This window comes from Oreochromis aureus, linkage group 11 (assembly GCF_013358895.1).
Source record: "Oreochromis aureus strain Israel breed Guangdong linkage group 11, ZZ_aureus, whole genome shotgun sequence".
Lineage (NCBI taxonomy): Eukaryota > Metazoa > Chordata > Actinopteri > Cichliformes > Cichlidae > Oreochromis > Oreochromis aureus.
Window position 1 is genome coordinate 4,381,909 of NC_052952.1, and position 26,035 is coordinate 4,407,943.

General features: G+C 38.9%; 1 protein-coding gene across 3 annotated transcripts in view; it reads right to left on the reverse strand.

Moving 5' to 3' along the window:
* Positions 1–3,431: 3,431 nt before the first annotated feature.
* gask1a (golgi associated kinase 1A) overlaps positions 3,432–26,035 on the reverse strand; it is an 88,917-nt gene continuing 66,313 nt past the window's right edge. For all 3 annotated transcript variants that reach the window (XM_031729494.2, XM_039619796.1, XM_039619795.1), the window contains exons 4-6: positions 20,067–20,189; positions 9,833–9,936; positions 3,432–5,460 (exon numbers count right to left, since the gene is read on the reverse strand). In XM_031729494.2, the coding sequence (XP_031585354.2) occupies positions 5,256–5,460; positions 9,833–9,936; positions 20,067–20,189 (432 nt within the window). In that variant the 3' untranslated portion in view covers positions 3,432–5,255. The remainder of the gene's footprint in view (positions 5,461–9,832; positions 9,937–20,066; positions 20,190–26,035) is intronic.

Genomic DNA, 26,035 nt, shown 5'->3' on the forward strand with positions numbered 1-26,035 from the left:
AGAGGCATTTATTTTCCAGGTCAGAAACCTTACATTTAATAAACCTGCATTTAATATGTCCAGATCATCGAGTTACTGAAACCTGGGCACAAATATTTGATGGATTGTGGCAACTAGCTCTGATCATCAAAGCTAGTTGCTAAATCCGTCTTTTTTCCCATTCCATTTTCAATTTTTTCAGTAATTAGACATGACATGTAGGAATGTATTGAGTGGTTATAAAAGGTGAGCACTGTACCTTACTGAAAAAATGATCATCACAAAAACTTAAACAAGCTTTGAAGAATCTGATATTATATGGAAAATAAAGCCAGAGCCTACCCAAGTTTTTTTTTTAATAAAAATAACACTGTGTTTAATGCGTCTACACACACACACACACACACACACACTCACTCACTCACTCCTCGCCGCATAAAATGGGAACTGGGTCCTGTCGTTATGTTGCTGTTGTTGTTGTTGTTGGTGTGTATGTTCGCGGGCGATTGGAAAGCCGCGGCCTCGTATTGTATCAGCAACCGCGTGGTGCTAAAATATGCTGAAAAGCATGCAAACGTGGACGTGTCTACCGTGCTCCTGTTCCGATGTTCAATCTAACTTTGGGAAAGATAGATTATCCAGTGTATGTTCATTGCTTGCCCACCTGTGATTGTCAAGTCATTAGCCAGTGACTGTGCACTTTTGCAGTCAGAAACACCTGCCATTTGTCACAGCAGCTGCATCCATCTTTTCTTTTTTTCTTTCTAGCTATTGTCAGTGGAGCCTGAACACGATGCAGATCCTGTTTGTCTACCCTGGCTGTAAACCAGTTGTTCAGAACTGGTCAAAACTATGCATGACAACCTGTGACTTTCATAGTTAAAACATTTAGATGTTTTAATTGAATTTGACCTGGACTGTTTACTTGGTGAAAATACATTTCTGGTTCTGTGCCAAGAATGCACAGCAGCAATTTGATAAATGCAGTAGCTGTCTCCATTTATGGACTCTGGATAAATGGGCTCACTGTAATAGCATTGAAAATGAAGCTAATGTAAAATTTGATATCATGCTAATGAGGGAGAAAAATATCCTCATTACCTGCACGCCTCCTTTTTCCAGAGTGCAGCAGTCTGATTCACATCACAGCTTCAAGGCACCAACATTAGGCCTGTAGCTCGCCTCTGCCTCTCATAATAGCCCATTCTTTTTGCACTGCACCAGATAATGACCTTCACCATACTGCTCCATGATGATAGCTTTTCATGGATGAGTCATGGTTGACTGGTCGTTTATGTTTGCCGTCTATATCTCTCTGTCTCCTCTGCTTTCTCTGTCTCTGTCTTAAAAAACGCATTAACACATTTGGGGTTTTTTTGAGCATGTATGGGAGGCATACATTTATTTAATGGAAATCACTGCAAACAGGAACAAGGCAAATATGATTCTGCGGTACACTGCATGCCTTACACCAGATATAATTTACATCTGAGTTGCATTACTTTAAATGATAATGACAGTAGCACTCACTTGCACTCTGGAGTTCAGAGAAGTAGTCAGTGGACAATATACATAATAAAATACAGCTTCCTATGCTGACTATTTAAATCTTTTATGTGAGGTAACATATACATCACAATGGCTAAATGGGGGCTAAAATCTAATGTCCAATCACTGAGTAAACAAACTGGTTTCTAGAGGAAAAATTACAGTTTACGGGTTTACCAGTTTGACTCGACACCTGTTCAGGATTTGGAAAGAGCAAGTTGAAAAAGAATGAATTTGTATTTCTAAAGAATATGTTGCATATTTTGAATGGGAGCCAAGGATTTGAATCCCCTGGCTGGTGCAGTGGGTTCAGTCTCAAGATGTGGCAGGACACAGGTAGGTGTAGATGCAGCCGGCAGTTTTTACCAATTGAAAAGATTAAATGTTAATAATTTACAGTAGCTATGCTACTGTAGCAGTTTTTGGTGATCATAAATAGAACTTTGCAGTTGAGAAGAGACAGCTGAGGCTAACAGAAAGGACATTACATGTTAAAACCACGCTCTGCTAGGAGAGAGGGAAGCAAAGTAATTTCATTCAGTAAAGTTGGTGAATAGTTTTATTCACAAGATGAACAGAAATGGAACATTACACTGGGAAGGGCTCTGTGGATACTGCTAAATCAATGAAATAAAAGAGAGCAGTTATACTGATGTGGAGAGCATGTGAGCATTTTTCATTCTTCACTTAGAATGATGTGATTTGCTATCTTTCTAAATGCATTTATTATATTTTGGGTTTAGCACCACACTGAAATTTTAAATGATGAAGCCCAACTTTTATCAAATACTGAGCCAGTCAATCCCATAGTTTCATCAAGAATTCAGAGATGGGCCAAGAACCCACCCACTGAAGTCCTGTTTATGTTTGGTTTTTTGGCGCAAAGTTTATTTTTCTAGCATGTAAGCATTTTTTTACTTACCATAATTTATCTGAAAGTGCTGGAAAAGCTTTAAAAAAGCGTTCAAATCGTTTAGCTTCACAGCATTTTATCCATTAATCAGCGCCTCATTGTTTAAGGCCACAGGATGACTCTCAGGATCTCAGCTCTGGTCTTTGCTGCTGATGTGGTTCTGTCTGGTGATGACTTCCAGCTTGTACATGGGCAGTTTTCAGCAGTGTGTGAAGCAGCTGGGATGAAAATAAGCTCGTCCAAACCTGAGCCTGTAGTTATCAGCCAAAAACGAGTGACGTGACCATCCCTCTGATATGCCAGGCGTCCCCCAGAAATGGAGCATGTGACCTGGGAAAAGTAAGTCACAGCATGTCTGGATGTCTAAACCGATGGGTTGACTAGTCCTCAAGCAGGGCACTGAACAATAGTTCCAGGACTAGTTAGAGCATGGCACAGTGCATGTGTATAAAGGTGCTAACAAGAGGGAAGTCATAAAGCTTTGTTGCAGGCTACTGTTACAGATGATGTTGACCTCAGGTTAAAGCTTAAAGTTTGATGGTGTGGTGAGGGACGTATGGCCTTTGTATCTGTACAAAGCTAGTTCCTGAGTGGCTGTGTTTTTCTATGTGCTTTCAGTATTCCAGTACTAAGTTAGATCTTTTTAAAGTTTTAAACCCTAATCCTGGTATTGTATTCACTCATCTAAATTGTGACTGTGACCACTTCCTTCATTTTGTTGCCTTTCTTTAGTCCCAGTGTTCTGGTATTTGAACTGCCGTCCTTCAGCAGTACAGTATGAAGGATTTACTATTTATGTCTGAAAGCATTAAGTATGGTATAATCCAGATGGGGCTTAATGAGCTGGACTGAACAGATGCAAAAATAGCAAAATCCAACAGCAGCCAGCACAGTTAGCGGACTGAAAAAAGAAAAAAACAGAGAAAAAAAAGGAAAAATATTTAATGTAAAAGAGACCGAGTGGTGATGAAGAGAGGATCACACATCTGAATCATTTCTCATTACAGCCATTTATTCAGTGATGAAAGAGGGAGCCATAGAAAATGTCATTAATCTGTGAATTGAATATGCCTGGAATTTTAATTCAGAATGGGTCAAATATAAAAAAGCTTCAACTGATATCATCTGTGCTTTTCACAATATCAACATACCAAAAGGGTTTTTTTTCTCTGATAGTTCAGCTTAAAATACGTGCTGCTCAAACAAAAAAGACCACAGCTCGGTTCCTTCACTAATGGTATTTGATTTTTATCCAATTTTCTTTCAACTTTAGTTTCACTTTTTGTATTATCCAATGTACAAGGTCAGCCAGTTTGCAAATATATATATCTATATATATATATATATATATATATATGAATATAAATATATTTGGTCAATTTTTTTTATAAATGAAAAAGCTTCCAGGATCTGCTCCAGAAGCTATTTGCTGACAGCTAGTTTTAATCCCTCGATTAAAAGCTTATCTCACAAAAACAGATTTCCAAATCAATCACTCGATCTGCTGCTAGCTCTCTGTAATATTAAAACAGGGGGAGGAAACGGGGGGGATAATTTGTCTAACATTTCCCTTCATTGAGGCGACATTTGGGGAGAAGCTACTGAGTGCAGATGGGAGGCTTCAATGAAAAGCCAGTGACAGGCGCCCTGAAGAACAGACGGAGCTACAGGGGTATTACATATTCTGCAGATGATCAAACCATTTGAGTCAATCAAATTTACGACCGCTTTCTCTTTTTTTAACAGGGTACACAAAATGACACACCTTCAGGTTTAGTTTTGATTCTGTTTCCTGAATAATAACAATAAAAAAAGGCTAAAGCAGAGACATGACAACAGACTTTATTTTGTAATGAATTAAATGGAGTGAAGCTTGTGAGCTCTGGCTGGTAAGTCATACACACTCTCTCCTTATGTCATACACCTGCCGAAACCTTAGCAGTCTTCCTTCATTCCCAAATTTCCCATTTCTCCCTCTGACATATTAATGGCTCTGCTGTCCTGGGTCTCTACCTCCATCAACCTGTAGGCTCCAGGGAGGATGTTTAGTCATCACTCGCTAGTTTCTGTGGGAATCATATTTGGTGTGAGTGATGAGCTTGAAGCCTAGACATCAAACTGTCTTTTGTGGTAGGACTTGGTGATATAACGCAAGTTGCAATATACCTTTAGAAATTTTCAGAGTGCTTTGTATCAACTCAATCTTACTCTAAAAACACCACATGCTGACATTTGGTCAGTCTCGTGGGCGTCACATTGTGAGGCACTGAGGGCCCTTTAGCACCTTTACAAAGTGCAGACCAGAATGCAAGAGCACAGTAGTCCATCTGGCCAGCTGACCTAAAAGCAGTTGCACCTTTTAAAAATACTGTATCTGCTGTACAGCCAATACTACAGAAGACTAAGATTAACCAACGAAGAATGAAAGGCGCATCATGAAGTGAGAAACTCAAACATGTTCATGACTTGCTGGGTTCGGGCTGCCAGACAGTGCACTTAGCTCCCAGTGTTTCAGTCCACTTTGTTGCTTTGTTGATCTGTTTGCACACATTTAAATATTTTATTCCACCATGTGACCCCTGGATGACTCTGCACTGCAAAAACCATTCTAAATCTGTTTTCTTTGTGCTTCGGTGCATGGGCACTTTCAATCTAAATGACTTTTGTGCTTTAAATTATACAATGCATTTCATTTCTGCAGGCTTCTTTTCTTCCAGCGACTCTTGCTCTCTTTCACGACAGCTAATAGGATTTCGAGCTCATTGATCTGCAGTTTGCATCTACTTTATAATCCAGGTTGGCCTGATCAGGTCAGTCACAGATCCCTGTTGAGCTGAAGCTTTTTGTCCCTGATGTGCTGCAGGAGAATTTTCCCTCTCTGCTCCACCATGTGGATGAGAGGCCTGAGACCGCTGGACCCGCCGTGGCTGTCCCAGAATTCCCTGTCTGTGTAAAGGGAGTGTAGCAGAAGACTTTCCAGACAGCCTGAGTGCAGCACAGACACAGCTTTCTCTGGAAATCTGACAAGAGACAAAACATTGGTTTTGATATGTTGTAGCTTTAATGGCTGTTTCACTCTAAAGATTGTCATGTTCTTTACTCGTCACAACATAGGAAAAAACAAAGAACCTGCTCATGATTTAGGTTTTCTCACAGTCCTAGCAGTGCCAGGGATGAAACAATGGCACCAAGCCTGATTTGTACAGAACACTTTAAAAGAAGAAAATGCTTTACCAAGAAAAGTTCAAAAAATTGCCCTGAGCATGCTGCTAGAATAAAGGCTGCAAGGCTACTGAAGACTGACATCTTAGCCTGAGGGTGGCACAAGAAGAAAACTTGTGGATTATCAAAAAAAGTTTCATTCTGCTGGGATGCTCTTCTACTTCAATGTTGAGGTTACCCACAAACTGTATATTTTTAGTATTTTAGTAAGTACACTTTTAGACTTGGTGACGGTGGTAGAGGTCGGGTCACTCTGTGCCACAAGAAGAATTCATGTTGATAGTGATTATTACACAGCAGATACTACCTCAGCCATCATTAGTTTTTGAACCCGGCTGATTCATTAAAAGGAAGCAGACACTTTTCTTCATTACCTCTCAGGGGCGTGGCTTAACAGCCCCATTTCAGCTTTTTCTAAAAATTCAAAAAGCAACAACTACACAGCAATTAAAAAACGTGTTGTCCTTCTTTGTAAATATAAATAAAGTTTTGAAAACTCTACCACCCTTCATACTGTATGCGTCCCACTGCATACCATAACCTTTACTCTGCAAAAGTGAAATTCAACTCAAGGATGTGTAAGAGACTGTTGTTTAATTATTACACAAGATGCATTCTATAAAACACAATCATACTACATGTTTGCTTCTTTCTGCTGGAAGGATGGTGTGAAAAGATTTTGTTTATTATTCAAATATGCTTTGCTTGTGTTTGTGTAAACTCTGAATGACGATTCACCCTGATAAACATGAAGCCTTGCCTATGCTTATCATATGCCTGTGAAGACAAGTTCCTGTGTAAAGAGGAACGGAAAGTTCCACTTAAGCAGATGTTTAGTATAGTATGAACAGAACGTTTTAGCAAGATATGCATTTGTCTGTTAAGCAATCTATATTCTTTAGCAAGATATGCATTTGCAATCTATATTCTGAGAACAGGCGTCCGCCCTGTTGAGTAACCTACGTGCCTATATAACCTGCAATAAAGAAGAGTACTGTGTGACTCTCATTAGAGACGTTCACCCATGTACATGTGATTGATTATATTGTCTCACTGTGTCTCTGTTTTACTTTGGCAGCCTTCTATTTGGGAGATTTCCCCCGACAGATGGTGTTTAACTTACTGTTTGTAATCTGCTCTTTAATTCAGTTTTGTTGGCTCTTCGGGTTAAACAGAGCCAGATTTCCTGTTGTTGCCTTTAAATATTTGTGCCTTTTGTTCTGTTTGCAGTTTCTCTGAAGTTAATTTTGTTTTGTCCATAGTTCTCTGCCTCTGACTCTCTGCGTGATTTTTCACAAACAGATCAATAATCATAGGAGATTTTTAATGAAGATTTTCACAAACAAGGAAAAGGGGGGCCATACATTATTATTATTACTTTTTTATTTTACAATGCTGTGCCATACTAGATTTTTGTGATAGTGTGGTGTAGACTTCTGTCAGGTTGGAAAGTCATTTGGTGATTCAAGCTTCCCGAACTAATAAGTCATAAGCAAAAACCTTTAGAGACATCAATGTTAGCCATCCTCTAGTGCTACAAGAGCAGCAAAGGTCAACAAATCGCCACACTAAAAAGAAAAAAGAGAAAGAAAAACACAACAACAACTTTTGGAACCGAAATGTATGTATGTTTACACAGTTCATTTTAAAGATGTTAAAGTGACCACATCCTTCTAGTGGTTTATTTTCATGTTTTGTATTCATCAACCAAGAAATTTATGAATCTAATTCCAGTAAACCGACACTGCTGCAGCCGTTGTGGACAAAAAAAGATGATATGTGTATAAAAGAAGATGTAATTTGTGAGCTTTGTTTGTATGACTGACCTAGAGGTCAGCTCAAATCCACCTGCACTGTTTGAAAATGGCTTGTTTCAGACTGATGACTTTCACATGATAAAGAGATGATTTGGTCATTAGCATACTCAGTAACCCTAAAACTGCTGCCTGTTCAGCGTAGTTAACAAACCTAGTGATTGAGCATATTGTAATCACATAAGAGGTGCCAAATAAAAAATGCCAATGTGCCATCAAATCAGAACTATTCAGAAAACTCAAGTTTAGACAAAAAAGTGACTTCTAAACTTCTAAAGCAGCAGTCCTTGACTAAAATACTACGTTGTCAGAGGACGCTACTAAACAAAGAGCTGCATACAGACCCTGTTATCTGTTACGTATCATGGAAGAACATGGACCACAAGCTTATTTCCATAAATGACTTTCACTTACAGAACTCTTGATCGCATGAAATAACTCTTTCTTTGGGAATTTATGAAAATAAATATATTTTTAAGACAATTATAAGACTATTATCTCTCATTTTCAAGTGCACTGAAACCCTTAGCACTTCATAGAAGACTCTTTGGTGGTAGTTACAGATTTCAGTCTTCTTAGTTTACTCGACTCTTCAGAGATATCTAAAATCTACACAAAAGTGGATGAGACGTGTCTGTTAATTTCCATTTTTAGGTGCCTCTCCTTCAGTTTAGAATGTCTCAAGTCTGATATTTGCCTGGAGCCACTCAAGGACACTTGTCATTAAGGCACTTCAGGGTTGTCTGGCTAGTGGTATTAGTCATAAGCAATGCCTGCGATTCAATAAATGTGGCGCTGAAATTCTGACAAAGGAGATTACTTTGATAACAATTTTCTCTAGGTTGTCATGTGTTGTTCAGTCTGTGTCTTCTGTCCAGCTCCTCTCACATGAAGACCTGACTGATGGTTTGCAGCCTGAGAGGTAATCGTTCTTGAAGGTTCTCCCACATCAGAAGCTCTGTTACACTGGGAGTGGAGTGATGTTATGGTTGCCTTGATTACCTTAAATAAGCCGTTTGGCAAGTTCTACTTCTGGCTGGGCCCAAACGTCATGCATTTAAAATGTTACGCCCTAGTCCTTATCCATAACCTGCTATAGGTTTGTGGCTGCTACACTGAGTTTCTTGGACCTTGGTTGGCTTAGTTGTTGCCCTCACATACAGTACCATGTGAATTGTGGAACCTTTATACTCAGTTTGTCACAGGTGGCCTCCTAACAAATTCTACACATGTCTCAAGGATAATTAAAACGGGACACACCTGTTTTGAGTCACAGTAAGGGGTCTGACTACTTCTGAAAGTGAAAGATTTCAATTATTGGATTTTAAATTCTACTCACTTCCAGCTACATATTTTTTATTCTTAGACAATAATAAAGTAACTCTAATATGATCAATAATTCAAAATCTTCTTTTTCTCATACTGAGCTTTAAGACCAACTTCCTTTTAAGCCATATTTCCTCTGATTGGCTGCCACTGATAAACAACAGATCTGAACAGCAGGTCTTCTGTCAGCTCTGAGTGATGTCATAAAGAGCAAAGAGTAGAACAAAACTTTCAGAAATTGAGCGTTTAGCAGAGTTTGAAGCCTGAGCTGTTGGCTCAATATAACTTCAATATTTCACACTTGGCTATGTTTATTATGAGGATGAACAAGTTAACAGTATAGTCATGACATATTTATTGACAAAAAACATTAATTTTATAAATTCAAATGAAACCTTCAACCCAGTAAAGTGTACAAAAAAGGAAGATCTATCATGTGAAAATGAATGTATATTAATTAAATACAGCAAGTTTGGACTTTAAGAAAATAAAATTAGTCCTGCAACACCTCTGAAAACTAACAAGTTTCTCTTTTATTTAGCTCTTTAATCTTCAGTCATGAGAAATAATATGTGACTTAACATTCTATTTTTATTCAGCTCCAAGTCTAGGCTTAAGATATTTAAGAGAATTTTATGGAGGAGCTTAGTAATCCTAAGTGACAGACAAAGGGGAATTTCTATCAGAGCTGATTCATTCAGCATACTGAATAGCAGGCTAATTGAAAGCACGCTAATCTAATCAGACAGACATTGTAACAAAAATCTAACAAGCTTCCAGTGGACGTTTCTGTGTTGCTGATTTGAAAGCTGTTCAAATCAGAAACGTCACCAGGGAAATATGTTGTTGGATGTGTTTTATTTCTTCCTGGAACATTTCCTTACATCATTGTTTCTACTCGCTGTGAGCTAAAATTAGTTTCTCAATCGACATGGTGTAATTTGTTGAACCTCACTGCTAGAGTGAAGGACACGCACACAAAAAAATCTCATTTGCCTGCTTCTTCTCTGACATAATGTTTTATACTCACTCATCAATGCCCTCAACCAGCCTGAAGTTGAGGTTGTCTGTGGACTGTTGTGGTCTCCCAGCATTATCTATGAACACCAATGTGGAGGGATCCGCCTTCCTCACCTGAATACACACAAAGATACCTGGTTAACATAGAGCCTACAGTTTGCTCACCAAGAATGAAGGGTGCAGCGATTGGAGTAACATTAAACGTAATACAATATTAACAAGAATAAATAAAGCTTATAAACTACAGATGTCACGATCCTGGGTCGTTTGACCCAGTGTTTTGAGTTTTCTTATATTTCGATGTTTACGGTTTATATTTAAGTCTCATTTAGTTATCTTAAGCTCATTTCTATTTTAACTAGGTTCTGTTTATTAGACTCCCCTTGTGTCTTCGCCCCTTGTGTTTAAGTCTCCTTCGGCCTTCTTGCGTTGAAGTAATGATTTTGTTTCCTGTCTCCACCTCGTTTACATGTTTTCCCCTTGTGACCCATTCCTTCTGTCACGTGTTTCCTCCCAGCCATCATGGTCTGTTTGTGCTTAGTTATGTCCATGTCTCATCTCCAGTCCCCTTTTTCCTCTGTATGTATTTATAGTGTGCACGTTTTTCGTCATGTGTGTCATGTCTGCCTCCTGTTATGTTCCCTGTTTTATTTTGAAATGCTCTGGTGTTGTATGTTCAGTGTGTTTAGTTTCACTTCCCCTGTGTTGTCATTAACTTAATTCAAATCAGCTTAACCCAAGTGGCTTTTTCAGACATGAACTCTTTGCTTCATGAACAAAACATTTAACAACCTCCCCTGTACCCTAAGAAATAGCATGAGACCTATGGCAGTGAAACAGCCAAACAATGAGAACTGATATTTTCTATTAAGACAGACTCTACTGTTAGAAAATACTGGAAACTGTGTGGGGTCTTGGATAACGTATCAGCAATCCGGATAAATCAGTTCAGTTAGAGAACATGATTTATCCAGAAAAGGTTTTCAATATTATAAAGTATTCCATGAAATAAATCTGCGACTCAACAATTACCCGTTGGGTGTGGAAAAGACATTGTTTATTGCCCCATCCTGATCTGTCCACATGAGATTAGCTACTGTGCCACCTGTGCGGGTTGCTTGTATTTTTGCTACACGCCATATAAACTTACCAGCATTTATTAAAATCAATATTACATATTGTAACATTCAGATATTAATATAATACACTTTAGATGTGTGTGAGTAGCTGTATTTTGGCAGATGTTTCATATGGTATGTAACAGATCTGATTTTAGATAGAAGTAAAGAAAACAAAGTAAACTACATGAAAGTCACTACATGTGATTTTTCAGAGCTCTGCTTGTACGCAAAGCTTATTCATTTGTGTGACCTGCAGTTTCCTTTATTAAGCATTAGTAATGACAATTTGATTTTTCTTGTTCCCCTAATTACGCTTTTCCTGTGAGGTTAGCAATACAATTGATGGTTTGGGATCCTGAAGCATCCTTACAGTTGCTAACCAGACACCTTTGCTTTGTTAGGGAAATGTGCAAACCCCTGCACTTTGGAAACACATAATGTTGTAACAACCTTTCATGTATTGCAACAAAAATATCCTTGAAAGTGTAATTTTGATAGTGCCAGGGTGAGCACATTTGCCTGATACATGAAGGTCTGCCTTTTACAAGTGGGAGGAAAGACAAATCTCATGCAGGAAAATCAAAAGCTGATGTAAAACCCTTGCTGGTTCCAAGCCTGGCATAAAAATCTAAGCCAAACCAAATATGTCAACTTCAAACTCAAACTCAAAATTTTTTGAACATGTAATTAAAGCTAGTATTTATAATGTTAACCCCACATACACATAATTAGGTGAATTGATGATGTTGACTATTGATGTTGATTTATGTATTTTTAAGGTTTCTAATTTTTTTGGTCTTTTTTAATAGCACATCACTCTCTGTAAAAACTCGTCTGCCTCACTGTGCTGTTTTGGGAGTCTCCTCTTCCCCCTTATGCTGCAAAGTAAATTAAGTCTACTTTATTTATCAAAATACCTCTATCATTAAGGACCAGAAATATGTGGGACAGGGGACAAGTCATTAAGGAGTTACGGGACAGAGCCAAAACACCATAGCTTTGACGATGTTGTAAATGAACACTTCTAGCAGCATCTATTTCAGCGACAAGGGCTGCAAAGTAAGATTATTAGCTTGACCGTCAATTTAAATACTCTCCTCACAAAATTTTGCTCCATAAAATGCACACGCAATAAAGCTAGCCACAGAATAACAGTGTCCATGCATTTCAGTTGCAAAATTGAACGTTTGCTTTTCAATGGCAAAAGAAGGTTTTTGCAGTGGTGCAGAACGATCATAATATGGATTTAACTATAGTCTAGCATCTCTTACTAGGTAATATTATAAGCATAGAAATAGTGCTTGAATTTGATCACAACAACACATCTGAAAAAAGCCAGGACAGGGCTGTGTAGCTTCCCTCTTCATCCATAAACATCTGGAAACTGAAGGAGAGCAGCTGCTAGACTTTTTGGAGAAGAATGTTGTTATTTTTGTCTGATATAGGACTCTAGCTCCTCAGCAATCTTGGGTCTTAACTTACTTTATTTTTCAGTTCATGATGTGCCAGAAGGTCTAAAGTACAGGGAAGGCCAGGATCCAGACTCTCGTACTACAAAGCCATGTTCTTGTTATAGATGCCTTTCCAGATGACCAGGCTGCAGACACTAATGCACCCCCATATCAGCTTTGGAAATGAGTGCTGATTACAACCTGAATGGTAACTCTCCTTAATAGTTCAGGGGGTGCAGCGTCCATATCTTCCAAAAAGAAATTCACATTTCAATTTGTCTAGTCACAGAACAGTTTTTTACTTTGCGTCAGTCCATTTTAGATGAGCTTTGGTCCAGAGAAGACAGCCACGGTTCTGGATCATGCTCACATATAGCTTCTTTTTAACCTGCATTTGTGGATGGCACAGCAAACCGTGTTCACAGCCAGTTATTTCTGAAGTGTTTCTGAGCCCTGCTCTGATTTTCATGTCAGGTTCATGTCTGTTTTTGATGCAGAGCCCTCAGAGCCCAAAGATCTCAGGCATCCAATATTGATATTTGGTGTTGTCCTTTGCGCAAAGTCATTGCTCCAGCCTCCCAGGATTTATTGATGATGAAATATTCAAAGTCTTTTACAGTATATACCCATGACATTTCTGACCAGCTGCCTATCTAACTGACTTATGTGCAAAATGTTCCTCCGGCTGATGTGTTCCTTTCATCAAATTCACAATGAGAAAATATTTCAAACATCTGATATATTTTGTATGTTCTATCATTGCATTCTTTTTTTACTGACATTTTATACAGTGTGCCAACTCTTTTGGCCCTGGGTTTGCAGACTTCGTGAAAAACATTAATTTTATGATAAACATTCATGTCAGCAGTGTTACTTCAGTATCAGTGAGCCAAATCAAATTTCAACATCCGCTCAGTGCTTCACAATCAACTTCCACACTCCTGGAGAACGCAGCAGAGGGTCGGACTGTTGACACTGACACTCACGGTGAGTAGCTCACAGCAGCAGTTTACAGGATAATGACAGCGTGTGGCAGGATGAGGAAAAAGTCTGGGGTGCCTTTCCCAAATATGAATGTAGTGAGTCTCCCTCATCACATTAAGGAAGATAAAATCATCATCAGTGGTTAATATCCAAGATAGCATCACCGAGAATTAAAGAATTTCAGAACAGAGAGTTAAACTTTAATCACACTCTAGATCTTGTTTTAACGTATGGCATAGAAACTGAACATTTAACAGTGTTTCCTGAAAACCCTCTGCTGTCTGATCATTTCCTGATAACATTTACATTTACAATAATTGATTACACAGCAGTGGAGAGTAGACTTTATCAAAGTAGATGTCTTTCTGAAAGTGCTGTAACTAAGTTTAAGAATATAATCCACCCACTGTTATCATCTTCAATGCCCTGTACCAACATAGAGCAGAGCAGCTATCTGAACGCTACTCCAACAGAGGTTGATTATCTTGTTAATAATTTTACCTCCTCACTACGTGCGACTCTGGATACTGTAGCTCCTGTGAAAACTAAGGCCTCAAATCCAAAGTCCCTGACTCCGTGGTATAATTCTCAAACACGTAGCCTAAAGCAGATAACTCGTAAGCTGGAGAGGAAATGGCGTGTCACAAATTTAGAGGATCATCATTTAGCCTGGAGAAATAGTTTGCTGCTTTATAAGAAAGCCCTCCATAAAGCCAGAACATCTTACTATTCGTCACTGATTGAAGAAAATAAGAACAACCCCAGGTTTCTCTTCAGCACTGTAGCCAGGCTGACAAAAGTCAGAGCTCTACTGAGCCAACAATCCCTTTAACGTTAACTAGTAATGACTTCATGAACTTCTTCACAAATAAAATTTTTATCATTAGAGAAAAATTACCAATAATCATCCCACAGATGTAACATTATCTACAGCTACTTTTAGTACCATCGATGTTAAGTTAGACTCTTTTTCTCCAATTGATCTTTCTGAGTTAACTTCAATAATTAATTCCTCCAAACCATCAACGTGTCTTTTAGACCCCCATTCCTACAAAACTACTCAAAGAAGTCCTGCCATTAATTAATTCTTCGATCTTAAATATGATCAACCTATCTCTAATAATCGGCTATGTACCACAGGCCTTCAAGGTGGCTGTAGTTAAACCTTTACTCAAAAGCCATCTCTAGACCCAGCTGTCTTAGCTAATTATAGGCCAATCTCCAACCTTCCTTTCATATCAAAAATCCTTGAAAGAGTAGTTGTCAAACAGCTAACTGATCATCTGCAGAGGAATGGCTTATTTGAAGCGTTTCAGTCAGGTTTCAGAGCTCATCACAGCACAGAAACAGCTTTAGTGAAGGTTACAAATGATCTTCTTATGGCCTCTGACAGTGGACTCATCTCTGTGCTTGTCCTGCTAGACCTCAGTGCTGCATTCGATACTGTTGACCATAATATCCTATTAGAGCGATTAGAACATGCTGTAGGTATTACAGGTACTGCACTGCAGTGGTTTGTATCATATCTATCTAATAGACTCCAATTTGTACATGTAAATGGAGAGTCCTCTTCACACACTAAGGTCAATTATGGTGTTCCACAGGGTTCAGTGCTAGGACCAATTCTATTTACATTATACATGCTTCCTTAGGCAGCATCATTAGAAGACATAGCATAAATTTTCACTGCTATGCAGATGACACGCAGCTCTATCTATCCATGAAGCCAGATAACACACACAAATTACTTAAACTGCAGGAATGTCTTAAAGACATAAAGACCTGGATGGCCGCTAACTTTCTGCTTCTTAATTCAGATAAAACTGAGGTTATTGTACTCGGCCCTGAAAATCTTAGAAATATGGTATCTAAGCAGATTCTTACTCTGGATGGCATTACCTTGGCCTCCAGTAACACTGTGAGAAACCTTGAGTCATTTTGACCAGGACATGTCCTTCAACGCACATATTAAACAAATATGTAAGACTGCTTTCTTCCATTTGCGCAACATCTCTAAAATTAGAAATATCCTGTCTCAGAGTGATGCTGAAAAACTAGTTCATGCATTTATTACTTCCAGGCTGGTCTACTGTAATTCTTTATTATCAGGATGTCCTAAAAACTCGCTGAAAAGCCTTCAGCTGATCCAAAATGCTGCAGCAAGAGTACTGACAGGGACTAGAAAGAGAGCATATTTCTCCTGTTTTGGCTTCCCTTCATTGGCTTCCTGTTAAATCCAGAATTGAATTCAAAATCCTGCTCCTCACATACAAGGTCTTAAATAATCAGGCCCCATCTTATCTTAACGACCTTGTAGTACCATATCACCCTATTAGAGCACTTCGCTCTCGCTCTGCAGGCCTACTTGTTGTTCCTAGAGTATTTAAAAGTAGAATGGGAGGCAGAGCCTTCAGTTTTCAGGCCCCTCTTCTGTGGAACCAACTTCCAGTTTGGATTCGGAGACAGACACTATCTCTACTTTCAAGATTAGGCTTAAAACTTTCCTTTTGCTAAAGCATATAGTTAGGGCTGGACCAGGTGACCCTGAATCCTCCCTTAGTTATGCTGCAATAGACGTAGGCTGCCGGGATTCCCATGATGCATTGAGTTTTTCCTTCCAGTCACCTTTCTCACTCACTATGTGTTAACAGACCTCTCTGCATCGAATCATATCTGTTATTAACCTCTGTCTCTCTTCCACAGCATGTCTTTCATCCTGTTTTCCTTCTTTCACCCCAACCGTCGCAGCAGATGGCCGCCTCCCTGAGCCTGGTTCTGCCGGAGGTTTCTTCCTGTTAAAGGGAGTTTTCCTTCCCACTGTCGCCAAAGTGCTTGCTCATAGGGGTCATATGATTGTTGGGTTTTTCTCTGTATTTATTATTGTGCTATCTACTGTACAATATAAAGCGCCTTGAGGCGACTTTTGTTGTGATTTGGCGCTATATAAATAAAATTGAATTGAATTGAATTGAATTAAAGTGATTGATCATGGTGATAGGTCTCACTTAGCTTATGTGTGTGAAATCTCTGCAGTGAACATGATCGCTGTCAGGAGCACAGCGCACACCCGAGAAAGCTGAAACACAATCTGCCTTCTCCAGTCTCACATACACATCATCCCCACCTGAACATATACATTATGTACACTCTGCAGTCTGGAAATAAAGCCAGTGATGCTCTCACACAGTCATTAAACTACTGTACATATCTCCATTTTTAATCAGTCTTTTTATGGTTGATCACAGGTGCACGTTTACACATGGAACATCATTTTTGAATTAAGAATCCACTTTCAGCTTTTGTGCTCATGTTGATTTTTTTAGTGTTGATCATACACAGTTAGCCTGACCATTCTCCCTCAGACTCCACAGGAAGAACAAGTGCACAGTGCACAATCCTGTGACCTGGGGTCCGTTCTTCGTACCTCGCTAAGTAAGTTAGCTGGATTTAATTGTTGACGATTTCGCGTGATCTTGGATCGTTCGGTTCTCCGAAGCTCATCCGGGACTTGCTGTCATAGCAAAAGATCCGTAAGCGTAAACCTGCTTGGGAGCAGGCTTACTTTATGTAAACAGGATTAGAGCGCGGCCTCTCAGGTATGTTCGCTTCATTTATACGAAAGCAACAGCGATATTTCTCCACTGTTTTTCCATAAATAAATATTATCAATGTAACTAAAGATAATGCAGTATTTGATTCCTTTATTGATATCATACAGATACATACAGGTCATTTCCTAAAAAAAAGGGAAATGTACTATTAATCATTCTATTTCATGTATTTGATTATTTCAGATGTAATTCATATTTTAGGGTAGTAATAGTAAATTACTACGTGCAATCAAGATGAGAGACCACGGGTATAAAAGCGAAGGTGGATTTGGGAAGTCTGTCGCAGCCATGTCCTGTCCGTTTGTACGCGAGCAACCCATTGCGGAAGGTGCAAGATTGATAAGGAGAGTTTTCAGAATTCAGCGGATATTGCGGGATAGACAGGATCCTTTAGCTCAGCGCGACAGTGTGCTCATAGAGAGATATCGATTTTCCCGTGAGGGTATTATTTACTAACACCTCTCTCTCTCTCTCATACACACACACTCTCTCTCTCTCTCTATATATATATATATATATATATATATATATATCTCCCCCCAACTTACTGTGCATGCTTCAGTCACCCTTGCATGGGAACAGGTAAAAGTGATGGAGTGTTATGTAAAACTACACACAACAAAAACCACAATGTCAATAAATGTCACAGTACAAAAAAGCCGGGGTGTGACGAGGGGTGCAGGACCACCACCTGTCTTTATTTGCTCTGCCCTTTTCTTGGTTGCTGTTATAAACAAACAAACAGATTATTTCAGGGTCTTTTTCAAGAGACTAAAAGCAATATAAGTGATAAATATTACCATTCTGTAGAATATTCTTATATTTCACTTTTACTTGTTCCCATGTTCTAGTGGGTCCTGTTGTGGCTCTAATGTGAAAGAGGATATAATGTAATATAATATAATAAATTACTTACGAGTTTAATTTGTCAGCAACTTTCTGCCAGCCCTCTCTCTTGCTTTTGCAGCCTTTGCAGTGTTCCCTTGCGTTTTAATTAAACTCTGAAACTCCTGAAATCCCTCAATCAAGAGTTCTTGCTCTGCTGCCGAAAAATACTGAGCGCTCCTTCGACATCTTCGCCGACCAATCAAAGGGTTGCCGATCAATGTTTCTACTATCGATCGTAGCCCCTTTTAAGCCACCCAGTGATCTCAGATTACTTCATCCAGCTATACTAATCGTCAACAACAGGTGTGTTCGGAGAACCGGATTAGCGAGCTCAAAGTTGGCGCGATGATTTGATCTTGGATGTGTCATTCGATCTTGGATGTAGTAAACGAGATACGAAGAACGGACCCCTGCTCCTGGTGTATTTGTGCTACCTTCAGTCTTGGCCCCTTTAAATGATGATTCCCTTGTTAGGTCATACCTGCGGATGTAGATTTCATCACCAGCTATCATTCCTGATATGAAGGTCAAGTCGGCTTGACATAGAAGTTGGTGTTTGAGGTGGAAGTGCAGATGTGCAAATGTAATCCTTGATACAATCTTGAAATATCAACAGTGCTGCCCAAGCGTTCATAAAAAAGGGAGACTGGCCAAATGTAAACGTGGTATGTTTTACATTTTTATGTCACAGAACTGTCTGATTGCAACTTGTATAAAAACAACATAAAACACAGATTCATTGAGAAAATAAGAAATGAGGACAGCATGGCATTAAAATAGATTTACCTTATCTAGACTATATAATGGAGAACTGAAAGCAGAAGCAGAAATTGTGTTTTCTGAAGTCTTTTTTTCTCAAGTTCCATCCTTAAAACTGGCCCCTGTAACTGCTATTGTCTCCTATTGAAGGAATATTGCACAATATCTGGTTAATTTAGGGACACCATTCATTTTTATATAAATATTTAAAATGCGCAGCAACATTTTATATGGCAAACTGATTTTTTCCTCATCACTAAAGATATTCTGCACCCTTGAGAACATGAGGGAAGGTGGGAATGATGGGCTGATGTGTGAGTTTTGTGATATGAGTTTGCATCATTGATCCTTAAATGACTTCTTAATTGCATTCAGCTACTGTACTATCTAAGATATGCTCTGAAGTTTAGGGAGTAAACGTGTTCATCACACAAGAACTTGTGTTGTAGGCAGGGTCAGTAGTAGCTACAGGTGGAGGTGTTTCGCCCACCCAAATAAAAGTGAAAAAACAAGGAAGAAAAAACGTTTTATTTTCTAACATCTGACTGAAAGGGCAGCCCAGAAACCCCTCCACTGGATCAGACGTACAAACAAACAGATGTCAGGAACAGACTGTTGTGTGTCACTCAGAGCGTGCAAAGATGTTCAGCTAACCTCGAGAAAACACATCAGCACACAGACCAACTGCTTGTACAAAAAACACTCACAAAAGTATAACCTGCACTAACTTGAACTGACGGGCCGTCGTGGTTTTTTTATTGTCTTTATATTGTTCAAGAGTCTAAATTTCTGTGAAGTTCCAGTGTAGCTAATGTTGCTTCTTTTGTGCTGCTAAGATGTGTTGAGACTCTCTCTGCAGAGCTTGTTTCCTGCAGGAAATGCTGTGAGCTTTTATCTATTCTTATAAACAATATGAAGCACATGCAACATAATCAGCTCCAGCTCAGTAACATCTGCCAGGCTCTGAACTCATTTTCTGTCTGTGAATACACATACATCAACACTCTGAGAGTTTAATATCCACTCCTGCTGTATCATTTAAATATAGAACCATTCTCTTTCCAGAGAAGAATGACAGCAACAAATTGTTGTGTAACGAAAACTGGGGAGCCCAGGTGGTTTTTATTCAGTGCATTCCCACTGTTTTAATGAATAATGATCTGGTAACAACAGAAAACTGACACTTAAATATTTTTTTTTGATTAAACAACAATTTAGAATGGCAAGAGAAAAGCATTGTTTGCTATCACATCCATCAAACAGTGATCAGTAAAGTGGTCTGCTGACTGAAGATAACTGATTAATGTTTGCCTTGTAGCGTCTCAGGACATAAATTACTTTGATAATGGAACAAAGAGGAAACGTAAGGGTCTACTGTCTGCAGCGATTAGACAGGATGAAAAAGCATTAGGGTAGGCTGTGATACATACCAGGATGTGAACCAGCAGCAGGTCTTTGGTGTTGGCACACCTTGCATACAGCAGGTTCTCCACGCAGAGTTCTGTGGGATCAGGTATGAAACCACAGCAGTACCTGTCCAGGCGGTCATTTACCTGCAAAACAAAGAACATGCATTGATAATAATCGACCTAGAGGTTCCTAACTGACTTCTGCTGCAGAGTCTTGATCTGCAAAATAGCAGAAAGTGATCAATGCAAGAATTCTCAAACTGCTGTTATGTGGACATTCATCGGCGGAACTAAGTTTTCAGGGGCATTTGTTTGCCTTTCTGTTTGTCTGTTAACAAGTTTGTGCAAAAGCTACCAGGCTGCACTTTGTGATACTCAGTAGAAAGGTCGAGTGTGTGCAAAGGAAGCACGTCTCTAAAATAGTTGCTCCAAGAGTGCCCTTCAGACTTAGTGCTGCAGTAATGAAGCTCGGATAAGACAGAAATACAAAGAATCACACTAATATAGTTTTTTGGGATAAAAACTATATAGAATAATATTAATATTTAAACATATTTAATTTTGCAATGATTCAAGAAGTTATTTGTAATTCAGGAGTTAATACAAGGGCACTGTGTAATGGAAATTTCCACTTTAATCTTTTAATTGTAATTTATCAAATAAAATATGATTTAAACAAATACATATTTTTTATATGACACAGTAAATTAACACTGAGTGGAGGCTTGAGCTGTAGAATTGTCAATATCCTCAGATTTAAAGTAACACAATTGAATGATTGTTAATTGATAGTGAATAAAATTCAGTTAACAGTTATTTACTGGTTACAAACAACAAATAATAATGTTTACTAATTTGTTAAGAATTTAGTTTCAGTTCAATTTAGTTACAGCACTGGTATACAACAACAGCTTTCTAAGGTCACTTTATACTGTATGATATAGACTCTATGAGGAACAGCTAGCAATGGTAGGGAGAAGGTTACCAGTAATAAAACCATTATTAAAATCTTTATTAAAAACACAATCACATTTGGTACTATGAGTACTATGGAGTAGATTTCTGAACCCCGGTATGAGAGTATGCAAAAAAAATAGTTCAAATAACATATATAAAAGAAGAATCTCTGACTTTATTCTGCCCTCCTTACAGTCTGTTATTTGACATCTTACTGTTTTTGGCTAAATGATTTGGGTTAGTCCTGCTGGCTCATCACCCCAGCCACTTATCTGCTTCTGGCTGCTGGCCTGACAGATAATCTCATGGAGTTAAAAAATAGACTCACATTTAATATCTGTGTTCAAAACAAGAGAAGCACTGATTAGGGCTAAAGTGAAATTCATAGCCTTGCTTATCAGACATGAATATTCTACACCACATACTCAGTGATTGCTGCCAAAAAATATGCAAACACATTTGGTGTTATGAACAACTCAGACTATGCCTGATATTTGGGAAATGTCCAACCTAATGTGACATCTGTTTAAGTGAATTTAAATTCTACTGACATACGAGTCTAATGCCTGAAATCAGAGTTTGGAATTATACTTCTGTTGTGTTGACTTCATAGAATGGATTTAACACTACTGAAAAAGAACAGTTGCAGGTAACGTCATGTTACTTACATGTATACAGGACAGGACTGCACTCCACACAAGCATGTCTGTGCACAGTTGTATATAAGCTATAATTATTGAAACCATACATTATACATGTTGAAAAACTAAGAAAGCATGTACAAGTACGAGTGCAGATGAATTAATAGAACCTTTTAAATGTTCTAATGAAATAGAGAGAATGTGGTTTCACATATTTTGAAGTTCATTCTATTTCTATGCAGCAAAGTATTTGAACGCAGCTTTTAAATTTCAGTGTGAAAAAGAGGTGCAGCTACTGTGAGAACTGCCTGTGACCTGATATTCTAAGTACTATATTTAACTCAAATAGCTGAGGTAACTGGGCAATTTACTCAAGTGATCATGGAACTTTCCATGGAACAAAAGGTTCTTCTCTTGGCTATTTTTTACCTGCTGCCTGGTCTCTTTTACTTCCTGTAATCTAAGCCTAGCAAGATTAGGGATGACACCCTTCATGAAATTTTAAATAATGTGCACTTTAACGCCTTTTAATCTTGGCCAGATAAGTGCTTTAGAGTGTGTTTCTCATTTACAAATTCAAACACACCAGTGGCTGTGGAGCTCTCTTTCACAGTGGCTGCTATCAGTCGCAACCTTGGGGGATTCAGTGTCTTTACTAAGAACATCTGAGCACGCAGAGAGATTAAGGACTGAACCTCCAACCCCACTACACAGTTGTGGTCAGTAGTTTACATCCACTCATCATGGGCATGAATGTTATTGTAATTTGGGGTTTTATTTCTTTCTTTGAACTTCTCTTTTTCCAGGATGGAATGATTGGACAGTATACATTTTTAATGACTGAATTGGGCGGATAAGTTTGAATATATTATTCAATAATCCACAGAGGGTCATAAGTTAGTTTTAAATCTGTTTCATGGCATTAATGTGATATAAAGTACCAGTTAAGAGACATATGTACCTAAGGTCTCAATCCCACGGGCCCAGAGATAAGTCAGGGACCTCCTGGCAACCTCTTGTTGGTAGGGAAAAATGTATTTTCCCCAGTGTGTTGGCAAGTGGCAAACACAATGTATACAGCCAGGTGAAATCAGTCATAAAGAGGGTGCCACATCTCCTTGTGTTTGCTTCAATTGCTAGCTGTGGTTGCAATTAGTATGGAAGATCCAGACTTATGTGCAAACAATCACCAGCTGACTAAAGGGCAAAAAGGGTGATGAAAAATCCTGAAACAGACACTACTTGCCTTCAAAGTAAAAGTTATGCGTTAGTGCTGAAACCAACTTCTTTCAAAAGGGTCCGCAATAACAAGCAACCACTTGGCAACTAGTAGGGAAATACAGTGTAGTGGAGATATCAAAGATGGGCACTGATTCAGACTTTGAGCACTACGGTCACCCCGGTGTGTCGGCCAGAACACCACTTAAGGCCAAATTGTCCCAGAGTAGGAAAGAAGAAGGGAGCTTGAGGTTCCGTTTGAGGCACTTTATTGTCACCACTCAATTTCTGGGGCTGTAAACACAGCGGGTGTACATAGGTGTGTGTGTGTGGTTTTCTACAAAGGAAATAAACAAGGGAAATAACGATAAATAAAGAGAATAGACAAGTAAAACACTCAAATATAAACATGATACAACATAGTTGACATAATCACATATATAGAGATAAGACAATACAGTACACTTCAAACTGCTTACACTATGCAACTAAACAGCATTAGTGCGGTTAAGTTACCATGGGGACATAAGAACTACTTCCGGTAGTTGTACAAAATAAAAGCTTCCTCATTATAATCAGCCGTAATGCTCTTATTATGAAGGGCAAGCGGGAACGCGATCCTTCCGGTCAAACTACGATCGCTATTTTATTAATCCTCGTACCTAATTGTACACTACAAACTCCGCTACTTCAAAGTAAACAATCACAAGCACCACATACAACATACAGAGAAGGTCTGATAACACAGGAATGACGTTATGGACCTACGAGCGACCGTACATGCGTCAACAAAGCTAAACCGGGGTAAGCTAACAACATAAATTAGCATATGAAATGAGGGTGAACTCACGCGTTGCATGCGTGGCCTACCGCTCCAACTATGGACTAAATGGTAAACATACTACAGTACTGACACAAACAAAGGCAAAATACAACACCGGTCAATACTCACTTGTCATTTACGCACACATAACATTCCCCAGGAATCAGTGCATCACCTCCAGACCAACACTGCTCATCCGACATTAAACTAACCTTACTAACCGGATGATGTCACTAGAAGGTAGGCTGGCCCAAACTGACAGAAGAGTGAATATCAAATGAACTTATATAAACTTATAAACACCAATAAAACTATTCTATGAACTTTGGGGCCTTTTATACATACAGGTTTAATACAGCAGCCAGGGATAAAGGAAAAATATAAGAAATTAATGTTTTTTTAGGCCTGTGTGATTGGGAATTTGCATTCAATTTCAGGGATACTACCAGCAACCAATCAAAAGCAGCCGGGGAATGCTTATTTTTCCATAGGTTGCAAGGCGAGGTGGTTGCGAGGTGGTCACCAACCAGTCTCTAGACCTGTGTGATTGGAGCCTAAACCATAAGTGCGCAGTGCTATAGAAATAGTTGGTAGATGCTATGGCATGGTGCAGTGCCATGCTGGTGTAGATGGCTGCCACATGAGGGTACTAGTTTCCCAACATTGCATTGTCAAGAGATGATCACTGTCAGTCATGTTACCAGCAGTTTAAAGGTGCATGAGTACGAGATCAATTTGCGGTAAACTCAAAATTTGCAAGGTTAAAAAACAGTATCCATGCAATATAAATCTACATTTTTCAAATCTCAGTTTTCAAGTTTCAAGAATGAGAATCTGTAGTCAACTCTCTCATTCTGCAGCTGGTAAAATGATTAACAATATGAGAGAAAGCTCAGTGTAATTTACTCCCTGGTGTTGAAGGCAGAGACTGACAGAGTGAGAAACAAACAGATGCAACCTTGATGAGATCTGCCTTCAGGTCAACTGCAAGGGTTTGTGTGTATATGTAGTAAGGAAGGTTTGTGTGCGTGTTCAAGGTTGTATGACTCACATGACCCTAATTCCCTCAAGTCAACAGTAGGTAAGAATGTGTAAGAGGTGATTGTGTGTTTTGTTGTGTACTAAAGATGCACCTCTGCTGTTTCTTCTCACTTGTGTGCTTCTTTGAGGATACTTCTCACCCTGTTGCCACATTTCACTCCCACACTGGAATATAGTGATTTTGAGCACAGTCCAGCAGCTTTGTGGAGACTAAGCCAATATTGACTTACACTGCCACTGAACACCAGCAAGCCTCAGAGTGAGACAGCTTTCTGCGGTCAGAGTCAACACAAAATTAAAGTGGAACAAATTGTAAAGTGCATCTGGGGAGTATGATTTACTCAAATCTATTTTTCCACTGCGTGTGTCCATTTGGAACAGTGATACACTGCATTATCACGTTTTCAGCAACCTATTTAACATGGCAATCAGACCTTATTTTCCATTTATCCCCATTAACATTTTCCTCTAGTGCTATGTTTATTGGTGCTTTCTTCTTTCAACTTTTCAGAGTTCAGTCTCAGTGTGGGCAGCATGTACTGCTCCTTACTTTTTTCACTCTAATGAAATTTGACTTTGTGTAGGTGTTGCTCTTTCCTCTGCTTTCAATCCAGTTATTATGGTTTCACAACTCCTACTACATATTAATACTAAGCAGACTTCATAATTCTGTGCTAATTCTATCCTGTCTTCCTTCTCTCACCCCAACTGGTCACGGCAGATAGCCGCCCCTCCCTGAGCCTGGTTCTGCCGAAGGTTTCCTGTTAAAAGGGAGTTTTTCCTTCCCATTGTCGCCAAAGTGCTTGCTCATAGGGAGTCATATGACTCTTGGGTTTTTCTCTGTATGTATTATTGTAGGGCCTACTTGCAATATAAAGCGCCTTGAGGTGACTGTTGTTGTGATTTGGCGCTGCATAAATAAAATTGAATTGAACTGAATATGGTTGAAACACTAAGAAACCGAATCTCATGGAAGTCGATCTAATAGTTTTTCAGATAGGCTGGATGGCAAAAATATGAATGCTAAATTATCAGGAGAGCACTTAGCATTTTTTGCACACAATCAAAAGTGTTTCAAAGCAGAATCCCAGGGAGCAGACTGCTTTTTCAAAATCATTTTAATATATGTATTTCTTCTATGCTATTTACTATTTGCCCTGTGGAGATACAATGTACTAGCATAACATTAAAACCACCTTCCCAAGATTGTCTAGGTTCGCCTTATACCATGAAAACAGGTCTGTCCAGGAATCACAGCGGTTAGTTAGTGGTCCGTTTGCAGGGTGCGGCCATTGTGGTTGTGTCATGGC